Source organism: Chlorocebus sabaeus, chromosome 7 (genome assembly GCF_047675955.1).
Source record: "Chlorocebus sabaeus isolate Y175 chromosome 7, mChlSab1.0.hap1, whole genome shotgun sequence".
Lineage (NCBI taxonomy): Eukaryota > Metazoa > Chordata > Mammalia > Primates > Cercopithecidae > Chlorocebus > Chlorocebus sabaeus.
Window position 1 is genome coordinate 134,092,730 of NC_132910.1, and position 19,426 is coordinate 134,112,155.

A 19,426-nucleotide genomic window follows, 5' to 3' on the forward strand; every position below is an offset into this window, starting at 1 on the left:
TAAGGAACCTGCCTATAAAAGAATTCCATGAATCCATGATAAGACAGCAGCCCCCCACTTTTTTGGCACCAGGAACTGGTTTCATGGAAGACAGTTTTTCCATGGATGGGGATGGGGGGTAGTTTGGGGATGATTCAAGTGCATCACAGTTGTGCACTTTATTTCTATTATTATTACATTGTTATATATAATAATCACACACTCACCACAATTAGAATCAGTGAGAGCCCTGAGCTTGTTTTCTACAACTAGATGGTCCCATCTGGGGGTGATGGGAGACAGGGACAGATCATCAGGCATTAGATTCTCATAAGGAGCACACACCCCAGATCCCTCACACCCCAGATCCCGCACACCCCAGATCCCACACACCCCAGATCCCTCACACCCCAGATCCCACACACCCCAGATCCCACACACCCCAGATCCCTCACACCCTAGATCCCTCACACCCCAGATCCCACACACCCTAGATCCCTCACATGCACAGTTCACAGTAGGGTTCTCACTCCTATGAGAATCTAATGCCACTGATATGACAGGAGGTGGAGCTCAGGTGGTCACGCGAGCAGTGGGGAATGGCTGCAAAGACAGATGAAGCTTTGCTCACTTGCCAGCTGCTCACCACCTGCTGTGTGGCCCGGGATGGTGGGCGGACCCCTGTTATAAAAGAATTGAAGTGTTTAGAATTGGGTAATTCGATTTGAATTACTTTCCAGTTTTTTCTAATAGTTCTTCCCTCCATCCCCCAATGGGTATATGACATCTCCTCTCTCTGAACCAGTAACTCAAGCATATACGAGCTCTGTCTTGAAAGACAACCAGTGGTGATGCTAAGTCCACATGCTATGACCAGAGCCCCTGAGGCCAGGCCAGCGTCCAGTGAGCCGCGGGACAGTCCACACACACCAAGCTCCTCTCGTGAGTCTAAGCTGAAGCCATCAGCCGCAGTGTCTAACTCTACCTTGCTTACTAAAACGTGCCACCAGAGGCCTTCCCCCATGATAAGAAGTAAATTCACAGCCTTGGGGGTGATATAACCATGTTCTTTTCCCTTCCTTTCTAGTCCTAGTTTCAGGTGGCAGTGATAAAAGGAGTGTTCTCCTCTTAAACGGTAGATCGGAAAAATAAATGAATGTGAATAGACATCCCCCGCTCTCCTCGGTCTGTATCAAAGCCCTGGGGAATCCATTTTTACCACACTGAGTCTCACTGAAGTCAAAAGCGTAAGCTCCTGCATTCATTTCCATGGGACTCGGCATTATGAAAATAATTGGATTGCACTGCACCCTAACACTCCTTTCAGGAAACAGAAAATGTGCCTTTGCTAGTAGGTGTGGTGAAAACTCCTCTGAGTGCTGGTAGGTTTCACCCTGTGTTTTCAGTATTGTCTTGTCAAGAGCAGTTATTATCAAGTCCCAAATGAGCCTGGCAGTACAACCCTCAATGAGGTGTTTAAAACCGCCTTCCCTACTGAGAAAGAAAACACTGCTTTTGTTCCCATTTTTAAAACTAACTGCATAGTATTACCACTATCAATGAGGTGTTTAACATCAAAATTGTCTTCCCTGGTGGGAAGAAAAACACTTACTTTGTTTCCTTTCTTAAAATTAATTGAGGTTTTAAAAAACTTATCCTTATTCAACCAAGAGTTGCATAAAAGGGAGAAGAGACGAAAATGGGATTTTAAAATGTTGTCTTTGGTGGCCCATCCAAGATTGTCAGCACATTCTTCCTGCTTAGGCCACTTGCTGAACACTTTTCTTTGCCTTTGCTTCATTTCTCCCCCATTATATTTTATAACTTTGGCCTCATCGGTGTAGTCCTTGGTAGCGAGCTAATCATGAGATCTTTGCAGGAATGACTACATTGATCCACGTATTGGTTTTTGTGTGTTTGGTTGGTTGGTTTTAAGGTGGAGTCTTGCTCTATCACCCAGGAGTGCAGTGGTGTGATATCGGCTCACCTCTACCTCTGCCTCCCGGGTTCAAGCAATTCTCCTGTCTCAGCCTCCCGAGTAGCTGGGATTACAGGCACATGCCACCACACCCGCTAATTTTTGTATTTTTAGTAGTGACGGGGTTTCACCATATTGGTCAGGCTGGTCTCAAACTCCTGACCTCGTGATCCACTGGCCTTGACCTCCCAACGTGCTGGGATTACAGGAGTGAGCCACCGCTCCCGGCCTGATCCTCATATTCTTTATTAGTTTGCAAATTTTCCACAAGGCTGCTCTACCTATTCTAAAAGATTAAAGAAATTGCTTATGAAAAGTTAAAATCAGCCTGTAGTATTAATATCTAAGGGGGCTTTGGCAGATATGGCTAACGATGCACCCTTCCCTCATTTCCTCAGGGGATTCTAGGGGCGGTTCTAACCTTTAAAACTGTCTCTGCCTCTGCTTGAGGCATAGGAGTTCTATGGTCACTGTCTTTCACAAGATGCAGCAGAATAGAGAAGGCAAGAGAAGCAAAACCCTGACTTTTATGGGCATAATAACAGTAGGTTTCGGAGGACAAACGAAGACCCAGGCTACCTCATATCCAGATAAGAAATTATCCAGTGGAAAGGAAAACTCGAAGGGTGAGGGGGGGAGCTAGGGAATTCGACTGCTGGTATGGTTCCCTGAAGAGAGGCCCCTTGTCCTGCCTACCTGTACCTCCAAGGCCGAATTGTAACGGGGCCGGGGGCGGGAGGTGGGGCAAGAAAGGGAAGCAGAGAGGTGGGGAAGGATGATGGCAACCTTAGAAGGTTTGGGGGATCCATGAGTAAGGTGACAATGCCCATTCCCAGTAGAAGGCAGCGAAGCTGCAAGATCTGGAGCATCCATCCCTTCTCCCTGGCACGGCACGGAGAGTAGACTAGAAATGGCGGCGTCCCATGTGTGGGCAAGTGAACTGAGAGGGCCTCATAGAGAACCTGTGCTCCCCCGCACAGGGCAGTAGGCGACGGAATGTTCACCCGTGCCTGAGAGAGGCAGGAGCACAGCAGGGAGAGTCGCCTGACCTAAAGAGGCGCTGCTCTAGGCATAGGGAGGAAGCAGCAGTGGCCTACGTGGGCCTAAGCCTGGTGGGAAGATGGCTATTTCAGGAGATGCCTGGGAGCACCGCACCTTGTCCCTGACCCTGCCCTTGTGCCTCAACACTGTGTCAGCTCCCTGGAATGGATACTCAAATTCATACAGAAGAAAGTAAAAGCTTGAGGTGACTGAAATTAAGTTTCCACCATTTGGTAGGATGGGACCTTAAGATAGAAGACAGACTGAGGCCGGAAGTGGCAGCTCGCGCCTGTCATCCCTGCACCAGCTTGAGCCTGTCATCCCAGCACTCTGGGAGGCCGAGGCGGGTGGATCACCTGAGGTCGGGAGTTTGACACAAGCCTGGCCAACGTGGTGAAACCCTGTTCACTACTAAAAATACAAAAAATTAGCTGGGCGTGGTGGTGGGCCCTTGTAATCCCAGCTACTAGGGAGGCTGAGGCAGGAGAATTGCTTGAACCCAGGAGGTGGAGGTTGCAGTGAGCGGAGATTGTGACACTGCACTCCAGGCTGGTGAGAGAGCAAGATTCCGTTTCAAAAAAAAAAGGAAAAAAAGAAAAGAAAACAAATTTAGTCAGAGAAAAATATTGTAGCTATGTTTGTTTACACACCTTGAAATTATGGACAGAGATTTGTACCTACCATACTCAGAATGTATTTTAAAAAAATGTTATCTGCATAAACGAAAAAGAAACAATTATTAAACTTTGTCAGTATTACCAAATAAAATCTAAGATGTTTCTAAAGTTCATTAATTGGATTTAAACTATGTGCCTTTATATACATCATCTTGTTTACTTCTTATGATTCATAGGTGCTGGTATCCCCTTTTACAGGTAAGGAAATGAAAACTTAGAAAAGTGGAATAATTTGCCCATGGCAACAATGATGGTGATTAGTAGAACCAGAATTCCAACTCAGGAATGTCTGACTCCCAAGTCTATATTCTTGACCACTAAATTAAGCTCTACGCTGTTCTTTCCTTTGGCTTTCTAGATCTCTCCAGGAACATTCCTTTCTTCTTCCTCCGCTGCTCACATTTACAAGGCAATCACACATTCATGAACTGCAGCCCTGGGTACAAAAAGCACAAATTTTTTTTATCCTTCCTGCTCCTAATTTCCAAAGGGCCCAATAATTAAGTGGATTATTGTGGTTATAATCTTAGTTTTTGGATTTAACAAGTCTTTTTTTTTTTTTTTTTCTTTTGAGACAGAATCTCACTCTGTTGCCCAGGGTGGAGTGCAGTGGCGCGATCTCGGCTCACTACAATCTCCGCCTCCTGGGTTCAAGTGATTCTCCTGCCTCAGCCTCCTGAGTAGCTGGGATTACAGGTGCGCACCACTATGCCCGGCTAATTTTTGTATTTTTAGTAGAGATGGGGTTTCATCATGTTGGTCAGGTTGGTCTCAAACTCCTGACCTCTGATCCGCCCACCTTGGCCTCCCAAAGTGTTGGGATTACAGGTGTGAGCCACTACACCTGACCGGAAGTCAGTAGAACGACTATATTCTTTGGTTTCTTATTCTTGCTCTGCCATTAACCAATTGTTTCAGTTTGGACAATAAGTTAACCACTCTGAACCTAGGGTTTCCTTGTCTATGAAATAAATGCAATCTCTAAGGTCCTCCTCCAGCTTAAACTTTCCATGATTCTGAAGAATCAGGATCAAGTTTACTGTTTTATGGGAAGTTGAACTGCAGTTCTCCAAATACTAACTCTTCTCTCATCTCCATCTCTTTCCTACATTTAAATCTCCCACATTCTGGGATGAGGGATAGGTGTAGAACTTTACAAAGGGATGGGAAAATAAAATCTAATAATATGTCACCTTGTTGGCATGAGGAGGAACATGAAGACTAAAAAGATGAAATTGTCTTCAGTAAGGCTCTATGAAACAGCATATAAAAATGTAAAAATTGGCCGGGCGCGGTGGCTCAAGCCTGTAATCCCAGCACTTTGGGAGGCCGAGACGGGCGGATCACGAGGTCAAGAGATCGAGACCATCCTGGCTAACACGGTGAAACCCCATCTCTACTAAAAAATACAAAAATCTAGCCGGGCGTGGTGGCGGCGCCTGTAGTTCCAGCTACTCGGGAGGCTGAGGCAGGAGAATGGCGTGAACCCGGGAGGCGGAGCTTGCAGTGAGCTGAGATCCGGCCACTGCACTCCAGCCTGGGCTACAGAGTGAGACTCCGTCTCAAAAAAAAAAAAAAAAAAGTAAAAATTAGTATAAAAAGGTTTTTCACTTTGGCTAAAATGGAAGCCATCCTGACAGCAGTGCCTCTTAGAATTGCCTTGTGTCATTTAAACCTGCTTACTACTATCGTTTCTTTAATATCTCTTCTGGTATTTGGCCATCCTTCTGTTCATATTGTTGTTATCTCCATTTCCTTGAGTGTAAATTCTTTTATTTATTGAGTTTGTTATTTTCCTTTCATGATACTGACCTTGCTCAGATATTTTATCATTCTTAGGGCTAGTGCATGACTCAGACCTGTACAATCATTTCATACACCTGACTAGAGTGTTTATATAAGGGATATATGACTCAACAGGACCAAAGAACTCCCAACAGAACCTTAGGACATTGGCAGAAACTACCAGAAAAGAGAAGCTCCCTTGCTCCTAAAGTTGCTGAGCTATGAAGAATGTATGCTGTGAGCTAACAGGAACCATTTTGCCACTCTGTAGGAAGAGCTTGCATGAAACTGTTGAGACAAGAGAAACAGGTTTCCTGACTATATTGTTTCAGTACCCGGATCCCACAGTCTACCTCGGGACTCTCAATAACACGGCCAATAAATTCCCTTTTTGTTTCAGCACAAGCCATTTTAAATCATAATTTTTTGTCACTAGCAACTGAAATTAATCAAACGAGAATGTGTGAATGTGTAGAGAAAGTCCATAGTTCTCTAACTTCACATCAGTAGATGCCCAAGGGGCCTTTTTGTTTTTTTGAGATGGAGTCTCACTCTGTCGCCCAGGCTGGAGTGCAATGGTGCGATCTCGGCTCACTGAAACCTCTGCCTCCCTGGTTCACGCAATTCTCTGCCTCAGCCTCCCGAATAGCTGGGATTACAGGTGCCCAACACCACGCCCGGCTAATTTTTGTATTTTTTTAGTAGAGACAGGGTTTCACCATGTTGGCCAAGCTGGTCTTGAACTCCTGACCTCAGGTGATCCACCCGCCTCAGCCTCCCAAAGTGCTGGGATTACAGGCATGAGCCACCGCATAGAGGTCAATTGCGATACTACAGGAAAAGAAGGTAAAGTGGAGTCACATCTGATTTCCATTTACATGCCGGTTTTAGAAACTCACCCCCATGAAAGGTATAACTTCACAATCTACTTAATCCTCACAGCACCAAACAAATTTATTAACATTTATTAATGTTAAGGCTTAATGTAAAAACAATGGTGTAAATCCTGCAGATAAGTAGGAAAACTTCAGAATTATCTATCTGTTGTCAATTTATCACGAGAGATTGGATTTTATCCTAAAGGCATATTTTGGGAATATCCAAATATCTGCAATATAGTCTCTCCTTCAGAATTTTCCTACATGATGTAGAAATCAAGAGCTACCTGCCTGAAGTTGACAGATTAAAAAATGATGATTAAGTATAGTATCTGAATTTATGACAGGTAGCCAATGGGAAAACAATAAAAGATAACAAAAATTACGAGAAAAAAGGGGTAGCATAAATGATATGGATTTCTCAGCTTCAACATTCAGGAGTGAAATAAGTACCGCTTAAAGTTGAAAAATTAAGAAATGGAAGTATAAGCATTTAATTTGGAGTTATGAAAATAATCACCCAAAGAAATCAAGATAGAAATGACATGAATGCTGATGTCTACCGAGTGGGACCAGGGTGAGGGACATTGCTTGCTTTCATTTATGCCTCTTTTTTCTATTTAGATGTTTCATTTTTGTGTGCACACATTATATTTTCATTTTATTTTATTTTATTTTTTGAGACAGTCTCTCTTTATCGCCCAGGCTGGAATGCAGTGGCGCGATCACAGCTCACTGCAACCTCCACCTTGTGGGCTCAAGTGATCTTCCCACCTTAGCCTCTCGAGTAGCTGAAACTAGAGGTATGTACCAACACACCCAACTATGTTTTGTACTTTTTGTAGAGGCAGGGTCTTGCCATGTAGGCTAGGCTGGCCTTGAACCCCTGGGCTCAAGTAATCTGCCCACCTCAGCCTCCCAAAGTGCTAGGATTATAGGCGTGAGCCACCACACCCAGCCTGTAATTTTAAATTGGCCAAAAAAACTATGTTCATCTAGGCAGCCTGCTCTTCTGCCCTCTAAAATATCCATTGCAAGCATTCTCTGCACCATCAGATGGCCTACATGTCAACTTCCCAGTTCCAAACTTACAAAAGTCTTCTTTTAAAATAGAGGAAGTGTCTGCCCACCTAAGGTTAATCTCTCTGCCTGTGTGTGAATCCCAGCCACACCTATGTCTTCAGAAATTGCTAATTACCCTCTTTCTCTTCAGGATCCTCAAACTCTCCTTTTCTGTGAGCTGCCTTCAAGCAGTGGAGGACACGCTCAGGCTACTCCCATCTGAAACTGAAAAGCCACCTTGACCCCATGACCCTGTCTAGCTTCCTCTCTCTTCTCCCCTTTACAGCCAAATATCTCCATTTCCGACTCCTGAACTCACTCTGATACGGAGTCTGCCTTCATCACTGCAGTAAAACTGCTTTTGCCAAGCTCACAGGTGGCTCTAATCCCTAATCAGACTGTCACTACCAATCTTCCTCCTACGTGATTTCTCAAAGCTTCTGACAGAGGGGATCACGCTTTTAAATTCTTGCTTGGATTTTCAGGACATCCCACCTTATCACTGTAATTTGGCAGATTTGTGTCCTCACACATCATTAGCATAAAAGATTTCCCCTCACCATGAAGTATTTCTCACATCAAGTCATAACCTTGGCCATAACTGGAGTATTTGCTCCCCACAAGCCTCTGCACTCCACATGCAGATCTTCCTGCCAAAGGCTTTCTTGCTTCCACAGTGACATCCAGGAACAGGGGCAATCCCTTCATGTTGCTCCACGGGAAAGCCACCTGCAGAAAGGCCAGCTTGCCGCTGGAATTTTTATTGGATGTCTTCAGAGAGATATGCTACAGCACGTTTCAGTGAATGGGCTTCCACTTACAGCAGAAAATTTAATCTTGTGAACTCAGTCACTTGTTTGAAACTCAATTGGGGATGATAGTGGCTCTTTCTCAATTCATTAGAATTCTCTCCCTTTTCTCCTCTGAGTAGATTTCTAGTGAGGGCAGTGGAGGGGAGAAGCTTGGTTATCATCCTAGCATTGTCTTGTGCTTTCTTCCCTGTGGACTCTGCTGAGAGTGTAACTGCCTAATCTACCAGCACAAGCAAGGCAGACTGATCATTTCAGGAGAGGTTGAGGGTCCTCTCCTGTTGATGTGGCCTGATGGGCACTGGTCTGATGACTTGCTGAAAACTAGTTGCATCTTCCTTTGCTGACAGGCTGACCACCCCCAGCCTCATTCAACTTGGACGCTGGTGCTTGGTAGGCACTTCACCATTCAACTCTTTCTTGGGAACCTTTTGGATCTCCTCTAGGCCCTGTTGGATATATGTGTGTAAATGCGCACGTGTGTGTGTGTATATATATGTGTATATATACACATACACACATACATATATATACACACACTTCTGTGTTAGGGGCAAAGGAGGGAGCCATATAGTTGGTAATCAAAGCGACAAAAGGCCCCCTCTATGTTCATTTCTAAAGGCCAAGGCATACAGGCTCAGAGCACTATTGCGCTGTCTTCTGTCAGAAACTTGGGCAGAGCCAAGTCTTTCTACTCTTAGACCCAAAATCTACTCAGCAATTTATAACAGCCAACACTTCCCTCCTTGCATCTTATTCCCTAATCCCACAGATTTTCCTAGCTATCATCTAAGTCCTCTCACCTTTTCTCTCAGAACATCTCCCCCAGCTCAGAGAGGAATTTGTCTCTGTAGGTGGGAGGGTCTTCAAAAAAAAAAAAAAAAAAAAATGAGGCGGGGCACAGCGACTCATGCCTATAATCCCAGCACTTTGGGAAGCTGAGGCAGAAGGATCGCTTGAGATTAGGAGTTCAAAACCAGCCTGGACAACATAGTGAAAGCTTGTCTCTAAAAAAAATAAAAAATTAGCCTGTCATGTTGGTGCCCGCCTGCAGTCCCAGCTACTTGCTCATAGTCTTTGAATCTTTATATGCAAAGTCAACTTTTTAAGAATCAAAAAAGAAAAATACATGTATCTTTTCTGCCAACCACTAGCTTTTTACAAATGAGTACTCCACCTTTCAGACTCTATTGCTTTTATTATAATTTACAACAAACTTTGAAATTCAGGCTCTATTTGTTCTCCCTTCAAGGCAATGAAGCCCATGAGTGGGAGGAAGACTATAGGGCAAAAACAAAAAAAGTGAGAACGTTATTATTATTATTATTATTAATTGAGATGGAGTCTCACTCTGTCACCCAGGGTAGAGTGCAATGGCATGGTCTCGGCTCACTGCAACCTCTGCCTCCTGAGTTCAAGCAATTCTCCTGCCTCAGACTACCCAGTAGCTGGGACTACAGACACGTGCCACCACACTCTGCTAATTTTTGTATTTTTAGTAGAGATTGGGTTTCACTACGTTGGCCAGGCTGATCTCAAACTCCTGACCTCATGATTCGCCGGCCTCGGCCTCCCAAGGTGCTGGGATTTACAGGCGTGAGCCACTGCGCCCGGCCGTGAGAACATTCTTGATTTAAAATTCACATATATAATCTAGGTATGCGATCATAGCTTCTTTAACTTGCTATGGTCCATGAAAGGAGAAATCATAATTTCTCCACCTTTTAAATAGCCAGATTTCTGCAATCCGTCCACCCCCTCTAGATTTTCAGCAATTATCTGTGAAAAGGAGGAAAGAATAGCAAACTAGAAGCAAAATCATAAGCTTCAAAATTTCTTTGTGCCTCCGTTTTTATGCAGTTTCTTTTGGTATGGCAGGAAAATGGGCAATATTGTTTTCATACAATAGCTGTATTTTGTTCCAGCATGCACATAAATTACACAGTTAACCTTATCTGACCTTACCTAAAGTGACCTTTTTTTTGCTTGATTATTGATTCATGCATTTTTACATCAAAGTCTACATTTAGTGAAAGAAAAAATTCATAATTTATATCATTTAACGTATTAATCTTAAAAGTGCATGTATACCTGGAATGGGAAACGTAATAAGCAAGCTAGCAGTTAGAGTACGTGACTGTGGGAAACGTAAAGTGGAAAAAAACATATAGAAGAAAAAAATAGCTCTAACAGGGAGAGGTTTGGGGCCCCACAGATAAATAGGCACATTTCCACTCCACCTCCGGACATCTGCCGGTTGGTGGTAAAGTTGCTGATTTTAGGAAATTCTAGAGACAGAACGTTGTCGGCGTGGTGGTGTGCTATTGACAATAACCTTGTCAAGGAAGGCAATATCTGGATTAACTAGAGAACTAAGAAACTGCGGGAGCAAGCGCAATCGCTGCGGGGCCAGGACTAGCTTCGAAGGCAGTAAAAGCCTCACAGCAACACGGAGCCGGGTCCTCGTGTGACCTTGCTATGTAAGGAGACCGGCACCCTCGTCCTCTTGACGGCGCCGAGACCCCGACGGCCTCGGAACGCTTCGCTCTGGCACACTGAAAGCAGCGCGAGACTCGGTTCCCGACATTCTATAAACATGGAGGCCGGCTTTTGTTTGTTTTGGCCCCGCTCACACACAGGCGTCTCAGAGCGGAGACCATAGGCCCCGCGGCTGCTGGCGGCTCAAGGTCCCCCAGGACGCCGCCCTGGAGGACTTTGCCCGCCGCGCCCGGCTGCCTCCCTTGCCGGGCCCTGCCCCTCTCGCCTCTGCTCCCGGCGCCGCAGCTGACGCGGCGCAGGAGGAGGGCGACAGCAGCGCGCGGCGTCACAAAGCGAGGCCAGAACGCCTGGGGTTCCGCCGCGACTCGGTCATCCCGGGCCAGCCCGACTTGAAATCCGCCCTCACAGGGAGTGAGACGCCCGACGCCCGCCCCCCCGCCCCACCCTCAGGGTCCCCTGAGGGACCGGGACGCAGCGTCGCGGCGGCCCCGGCGCCGCAAAGCGTCCTGGGAGCGCCGGCTCGCGCCGGAAGAACGCGAGGGCGCGCGGCGGCGGCGAGGTTATAAAAGGGAAGAGGCCGGCGGCGGGCGGAAGTGGGCGGTTCGGCTGCTCCGGGCGCTGTTGTTTGGTTTTTGGGCCTCTGGAGGGGCGTTATCTGGAGGGCCGCTGGTGCAGGCCGCAGTGACAGGGCTGCTCTCCCCGCGCTCCGTGCCTGTCTCCCGGTGCAGCTGTGCTCGCGGCCTCTGCGGCCTGCAGGCCCAACATGGCGCAGGAGGTGTCGGAGTACCTGAGCCAGAACCCGCGGGTGGCCGCCTGGGTGGAGGCGCTGCGCTGCGACGGCGAGACTGACAAACACTGGCGCCACCGCCGGGATTTTTTGCTCCGCAACGCCGGGGACCTGGCCCCCGCTGGCGGCGCTGCCTCCGCTAGCACGGATGAAGCTGCCGACGCCGAGAGCGGGACCCGAAACCGGCAGCTGCAGCAGCTCATCTCCTTTTCCATGGCCTGGGCGAACCACGTCTTCCTCGGGTGCCGGTGAGTGAGGCAGCGTCCCTAACCAGCACGCCCCGTTTTGTCTGCCACCTGCAGACCGGCGCTCGGCGCCCTCCGCGGGACCGGCCTTGGCGGGGAGGGGAAGTTGTGAAGCGCGGGAATCCGCCGGCCCGGCTGCCCTCTAAGGGTGAGAAGGGTGTCCCTGCGAGGAGCCGACATGATTCCCGGACGTCTGTGTGCCCCGCGGTGTGGGGGGAGCTGCTGGTAGGGTTGCTGGTGTTAGGGGACAACGCTCTTGGGGACGGGTGCTAGATTTAAGATGAGTGAGGAGGTGCCCTGCCTCCTAGACCCTGGGGCGCTTGTTTATGGAGTTCCAGGAAACAGTTCTTGGCGGTTGGTACACTTTCTTGATTGCAGCCAGGAAATGCAGTTCCTGTGGCCTGTTTTTTGCAAAGCACAAATAGGACCTTAGAAAAAGCACTTTTTAAAAAATGACTTTTCCTTCTTTTTCAGATACCCTCAAAAAGTTATGGATAAAATACTTAGTATGGCTGAAGGCATCAAAGTGACAGATGCTCCAACCTATACAACAAGAGACGAACTGGTTGCCAAGGTGAAGAAAAGAGGGATATCGAGTAGCAATGGTTAGCAGATCATAGATGTGAACATACATAGGAGTTTAGAGCATAAGTTTGATATAATTAGGAATTATCGTTATTAATTTTTTTAACAAGCCAGAATTTTTATGTTATCAATAAGTAATAAAGTTGGAATGTTAAACCTAAACTATATATCTGTGTCTTTAGGCTTTGAATTTGATAGTTTACTTTGACTGCTTTAGATTTTGAAGTGTCCACTGTTGTCTGATGCTGGTTTTTTTTTAAATATTAGACATTCATGATGTTATTCAACACTGTTTTAAGAAATTATTGACTCCACACTTTTTAAAGAAACGATTAGTCTTGAAATATTTTCACTTTGTGCCTTTATTTTAATGTGTATTTGTCTCATCACCCGTTTTATACGAGGTATTCTTAGTCATGTATCTATGTTTTTCTTCTTTTTAGAAGGGGTAGAAGAGCCATCCAAAAAACGAGTTATAGAAGGGAAAAACAGTTCTGCAGTTGAGCAAGATCATGCAAAAACTTCTGCCAAGACAGAACGTGCATCAGCTCAGCAGGAAAACAGTTCAGCGGGTACAGGGGCGGCCACTAAATCGGAGAGTGGGAACTCAGCTCGGAGCGCTGGCATCTCCAGTCAGAATAGCTCTACAAGTGATGGAGATCGATCTGTCTCCAGCCAAAGCGGCAGCAGCGTTTCCTCTCAGGTAACACCGGCAGGATCTGGGAAAGCTTCTGAAGCAGAAGCTCCAGATAAACACGGTTCTGCATCATTTGTTTCCTTGCTGAAATCCAGTGTGAATAGTCACATGACCCAATCCACTGATTGTAGACAACAAGGTGGATCACCTAAAAAGAGTGCTTTGGAAGGCTCTTCAGCCTCAGCTTCTCAAAGCAGCTCAGAGATCGAGGTGCCCTTGTTGGGCTCCTCAGGAAGCTCAGAAGTAGAATTGCCACTGTTGTCTTCCAAACCTAGTTCAGAGACAGCTTCAAGTGGGTTAACTTCCAAAACTAGTTCAGAGGCAAGTGTTTCATCATCAGTTGCTAAAAACAGTTCCTCATCGGGCACATCCTTACTGACTCCCAAGAGCAGCTCTTCAACAAATACATCGCTGCTAACTTCCAAAAGCACTTCCCAGGTAGCTGCGTCACTTCTAGCTTCCAAGAGCAGCTCCCAGACCAGTGGATCACTGGTTTCCAAAAGCACTTCCTTAGCAAGTGTGTCCCAGTTGGCTTCTAAGAGTAGTTCTCAGACTAGCACCTCACAGTTGCCTTCTAAAAGTACTTCACAGTCAAGTGAGAGTGCTGTCAGATTCTCTTGCAAGTTAACCAATGAAGATGTGAAACAGAAGCAACCTTTTTTCAATAGACTGTATAAAACGGTGGCATGGAAGTTGGTAGCTGTTGGTGGCTTTAGTCCCAATGTGAATCATGGAGAGCTTCTAAATGCAGCTATTGAGGCTCTGAAAGCAACACTGGATGTATTTTTTGTCCCACTAAAAGAATTAGCAGATCTGCCTCAAAATAAGAGCTCTCAAGAAAGTATTGTTTGTGAATTGAGGTGCAAGTCTGTGTATTTGGGCACTGGCTGTGGAAAAAGCAAAGAAAATGCAAAAGCAGTTGCATCAAGAGAAGCATTGAAGTTATTTCTCAAGAAAAAGGTGGTGGTAAAAATATGTAAAAGGAAATACAGAGGCAGTGAAATAGAAGATCTAGTACTCCTTGATGAAGAATCGAGGCCTGTAAACTTACCTCCAGCATTAAAACATCCTCAAGAATTACTATAATGTGTCCAAAATATCACTGCATACAATATCTGGTATTTGAAGAGAAAAACTGACTTTTGTACAGCATAAAACACAGGCTTTCACAAATTTTGTATTGCTTTTTTTCCAGTTTTGCAGAAAATTTACATTCTAGTTCTCTTCACACAATAGAAGTTGTAAATAATTTATGAATGACAGTACACATTAAAAGGTATGCATTAACAGCATATTAGTATGCTGTTTTATTTGCTGAAGAAAATACTGTCTTCTATTTTTAATGATACGTTAGGTACGACGTGTAGTTCGGTAGAGTTCTAAAATTTTTGTACTACTTTCAATTTGGTGAAAACGTATTAAGTTGTCTACCATATTTTCTTTTCTAGCTGAATAAACCACATCAAAGAAAAGGGACCACAGTATTTGAATGTTTGAAAGTCTGTAAAGCTTAAGGTTTTAAAAATGTTGCCCGTAATGTTGAACATGTCTGTTAAAAAATAAAAGAAAAAATAGTTGCTTCAAACTATTTTTATGAGAAGTTGTAAGCATTTTTTAGATATAAAGCAGTATAAAGTACTTATTGTTATTTTATTCTGAAGTTGTTTAAAATTCACCATGACTTTGACCGCTGCAGATTCTTTAAGCGGGTTAATTTATGTTTTGAGGTGGAATACAATTTACACTTTTTCTTAAAGACATGAATGTGGGTTTCTATATTAAGCATATTTTGTGACTACTATTAACAGATTGATTTGTTTAGATATTAAATGCTTTAAGCTATTTTACCTTTTCAAGAAGTTGTGTTTTTTTTCTCCAAGTCAGAACCAATTCCTGCAAATAGGCTTCCCACGACTTGTCATTATAAATTAGACAACCAGGTAATTGTGTGATATACATCTTTATTTTATTTTTTTACAGCAACCCCCTGAGCCAGAATAGCTGCAAAGCAATCCCTTGAATTTTCAAATCTAGAACTGGATGGTTTTTGTGTTTATGAATCTTTTAGAATCCTGGAAAGAACAGAGAGCCATGTTCAGCTCTTGATAATGAGCCTATTCAATTTAACTACATTCGTTAGTAATGAAGTGGAATTTTGTTTTTGTCTTAGGTGATTCTACCTGTTTGTCATTGTATATTCTGTTTACTTTGCTTCAGACTGGCCCCAAGATGTTACTTTCGTGGTTTCTGGCTTTCTAGATTCTATTTTTAGATACTGCACATTGAGCAATAATGGTGATAATGAAAAGAGAAAAGAAAGACCTTTCATGGGCCAATCGTGTTGGAATAGGAAAATTGAACGTAAGCTTAATTTAAGTATGTAGCAGTTACTCCTATTTTGTATTCTAGTAATAAAAACGATACTTTTTTTATGCTTGAATTACATAATCAGATGTTTTTATTTTACCATATAACCTTTAAAAATGATTCATTTTTGAGGGTATTTAATTGGATACCAGAGCTAAAATCTATATACTGTAAGTGGGTTGCTTTTATAGATTGCAGGACACAATAACATGAATGTATTGTGAAAGCACTTTTAGTTACCTCACTTTCCTCAGTCTTGGAATGTGTATTTTGTGGGATAATGATTATCAGAAAAGCAAAAATTACAAAGAACAAATAAATTTAATATATCTAATTAGGTGGTTTGGTAATTTCGTAAATTGGCTTGTTTCAAGTTAATATGAAGGTTATTGAAAATATTTTATAGTGACCTTTGATGTGGAGGAAGTTGTTTAGTGTACGTTTATGATAATCCTATTTAAAACCCTAGAAAAATACTCTTGGTTAATAACATTTAAAAGAATCCTGATTTAAGGGAAATGCATATTTTAGAGTTATGTTACTGAGAGTGAATCCTGGCTCTGCCTTTTACTAGACATGTAACCTCTGGGAATTTAACCTTTTAACCTTACTTCATCTGAAATAGGACTAATAGCTGTCTCATAGAGCATGACTGTTAGATGAGATGATATATTTAAAGTGCCCAGCAGGGTGCAGGTATCCCATGGTTTACTTATGTATTCTCATTTCCTCTTACGAGGAGCTCTTCTCATTTGGCCTACTTTTCAGATGGAGAAACCTACACAAAGTAATTTGGTCAAATAATTCAAGGCCATATCTGATTTCAAAACCCAAGCTCAAGTATGTTGTATTGCCTATTATCGTCACTTCTCTATATGCTAAAATTTCTGAAAATCACCCCCAGAACGTGATTTTCTACCAGATTAAGGGACTGCATCTTTCTAAAGCCTCCTTGAAATGAGTCACTTCAGAGGCTCTTCTATTATTAATGCTTCTAATACTTGCATATCTTGAATATCCTCAACTAGTGAATCATCACATATGGATGCAGTTGAACTTTGTAAAAAGGCCATACACACACCAAGAAATCTGCACATAAAACCCCCCAAAACCAAAAAACCAAACACACCTGCCTACAATAATGTATAATCAAGTTTCGTGAATAAAGTTGGTTATCAAGATGGGATATAATATTTTTTTCAGATGAGTGAGGTGAGACAGTTTCCTGAGACATCAAGATTTTTCTTGATGCTAAAATGAGAATTTTTTTTTTTAATGGTAAAGTTAGTTGACTTTGAAGAATGATATCGTCATAAGTTTTTGACCTAAATTCTTGGAGCCTGTCACTGCTGTCATTGGCTAGGATAGTTGTCATAGGGATATGTGTAACTTTAAGGACTTTGATATGTATTATCAAGAGCCTGCTCCAATGTGAATTGTTTTCCCTGTCGAGTGCAGCTTTTTTTGGTACAGATTTCTCCTTGCTGTTTAGATTTTTGAGTAACAACAGTGAGACAGTAACAAAAGCAAGCAGCAATTGGGAACCAGGTCAGTCCTACAGAGATGGTGTTACTACTTTGTGGGCTTTGTCCTCAAAAATTGTGCTAAAGTCCTATATTGACCTGCCTTCTAGACATTGGTTATCCATTCCTGCATGATTTTTGAATAATATTTTCTGTGATTGATGAATAAATTATTTTACTTTCTACTAGAACAATGTTCAAGTTGAATGAAGGGTTGTCAAGCCATTTATTGTCCAACTACTCCTCCCCAAGAAAAATATCAATCATATTTCTTTGGCGTCCCTGCATACAGCTTAGTTGCTATCCAGTTAGAACCATTTCTTACTATTAACTTAATCTCTCGATTTTTCTCCTTTTTTTTTTTTTTTTTTTTGAGACGGAAGGAGTCTTGCTCTGTCGCCCAGGCTGGATTGCAGTGGCATGATCTCAGCTCACTGCAACCTCAGCCTCCTGGGGTCAGGCGATTCTTCTGCTTCAGCTTCCTGAGTTTTTTAGTAAAAACTAGCTGGTATTATAGGTGCGTGCCACTGCACCCGGCTAATTTTTTCGCATTTTTAGTAGAGACGGGGTTTCACCATGTTGGTCAGGTCGGTCTTGAACTCCTGATCTCGTGATCTGCCTGCCTCAGCCACCCAAATTGCTGGGATTACAGGCATGAGCCACCGTGCCCGGCCAATTTTTTTCCTTTAAAAAAAGGATAGTCATTATCTGAAAATTATTAGTTTTTAAAGTTCTTTTTCTGTTCCTTTGGTATTCATCTAGCAAGAAAAATAGTAGCCAAGGCCCCAAACTAAATTAACTTTAACTTTGAAGGGAAAAAAGAAAAGTAATGCTAGGCCGGGCACAGTGGCTCATGCCTGTAATCCCAGCACTTTGGGAGGCCGAAGCAGGCGGATCACCTGAAGTCAGGAGTTTGAGACCAGCCTGGCCAAAATGGTGAAACCTTGTCTCTAAACTACAACATTAGCCAGGCGTGGTGGTGCGTGCCTGTAATCCCAGCTACTTGGGAGGCTGAGACAGGAGAATTGCTTGAACCTGGGAGGTGGAGGTTGCAGTGAGCCATGGTTGTGCCACTGCACTCTAGCCTGGGTGACAGAGTGAGACTCTGTGTCAAAAAAAAAAAAAAGTAATACTAAACACAAAAGGTTGGATACAGGACATTTTTAGTAAAAACTAGAAATTTCATATGCCAATACTGAAGAAGCAGTCAAATACTTTGTGACTTTGAAACTTGATTGAATAGAATCAGAATCCTTGGAGGTCTTAGGAAGCAGCCAAACTAAACAATATAAGCAGTAAATACACTAAAGACTACCATTTTGTTGAAGTCTGACTGTTATGTACCATGTATATAACTTGAAAAGGAATCTAGAGACAAATGTACAAAAAGGTGATTTGGAAGGAAATCACCTAGGAATTTCCTTATACTGTTTTCAGTGTACCAGGGCTTAGACACTTAAAAATGATAAAACCCAAGTTCTGAATATGTGATCAGTGGTTTTCAAACTTTATTTTAGCCATATTTCTTCAAAGAAAAATGGGGGCATTGTGTATGTAAAACAGAGAACTACTTTGGTCAAAGGAGGGTGGCCACACCCCACAACTGAATTATATGTTTGGTTCTTAATTTTTTTTTTTTCTTTTTTTTTTTTTTTTTGAGACAGATCTCGTTCTGTTGCCCAGGCTGGAGTGCAGTGGTTCACTGCAACCTTTGCCTCCCAGGTTCAAGTGATTCTCCTGCCTTGGCCTCCTGAGTAGCTGGGATTACAGGTGCAAACCACCATACCCAGCTAATTTTTGTATTTTTAGTAGAAATGGGGTTTCACCATCTAAGCCAGACTGGTCTCAAACTCCTGACCTCAGGTGATCCACCCACCTGAGCCTCCCAAAGTGTTGGGATTATAGGCGTGAGCCACCACACCTGGTCTCTGTTCTCAGACTCAATTTCTGAGTTACCTCCTGGACTATGAGCAGAGGGAATGTAGCAACTAGGAGGCTCAGTGTAAACAGCCAGCCTCCTTCTGCAGCAGGTATTAGAGTGGATGTGGGTCGAAGCTGCCAGTTTACTACAAAATTGAATTAATTAGTTTTTTAAAGTAGATGCCATATTAAAATTTACCTGAGTAGGGACTCAGGTCAGGTTTAAGGGATTGTTACATAAATTAACATTTAAGTAATACTAAAAATAGCTGCCTTTTATTTCTTTTAATTGTGAAATACAGTTGCAAAAACCCATAAAGTCCACCCGTGTAAAGTCCAACAGTTACTCAATGCCCATATAATAATTATGTAGGCCAAAAAATAAAACTTTAGCAGCACTTCAGGGACTCAAATCCAGTGTTCTTCTAGAAGACTTGAACAGTGGTTTGGTTCTGATTTGGGCACTGAATGTAAATGCCAGTGAGACGTGCTGTCCCATGAGCCTTGTTTCCTGTATTCCAGAAAGTAGTGAGTGAAATTCACACTTTGAGGAAAATTTGAGAAGTTTTTTGTTCAACTATTTAGGAAGCTTCT

General features: G+C 43.4%; 1 protein-coding gene across 2 annotated transcripts; it reads left to right on the plus strand.

Moving 5' to 3' along the window:
• The first annotated feature begins 11,289 nt into the window (after positions 1-11,289).
• Positions 11,290-15,452, plus strand: CDKN2AIP (CDKN2A interacting protein). 2 transcript variants are annotated; one of them, XM_037994025.2, is made up of 3 exons: positions 11,290-11,743; positions 12,215-12,314; positions 12,769-15,452. In XM_037994025.2, exons 1-3 carry the CDS (start codon positions 11,472-11,474, stop codon positions 12,775-12,777), a joined length of 381 nt encoding a protein of 126 aa, XP_037849953.1. In that variant the 5' UTR covers positions 11,290-11,471; the 3' UTR covers positions 12,778-15,452. The 2 variants fall into 2 exon arrangements, with proteins under 2 accessions (XP_037849953.1, XP_007998555.2); XM_008000364.3 differs by having other exon boundaries at positions 11,301-11,743; positions 12,215-12,345.
• Positions 15,453-19,426: the final 3,974 nt, after the last annotated feature.

Coding starts and splice junctions, on each gene's coding strand:
- CDKN2AIP (XM_008000364.3), top strand. CDS start 11,472: ATGGCGCAGGAGGTGTCGGAGTACCTGAGCCAGAACCCGCGGGTGGCC. Junction 11,744..12,214: donor CACGTCTTCCTCGGGTGCCG/GTGAGTGAGGCA, acceptor CTTCTTTTTCAG/ATACCCTCAAAAAGTTATGG. Junction 12,346..12,768: donor AGGGATATCGAGTAGCAATG/GTTAGCAGATCA, acceptor TCTTCTTTTTAG/AAGGGGTAGAAGAGCCATCC.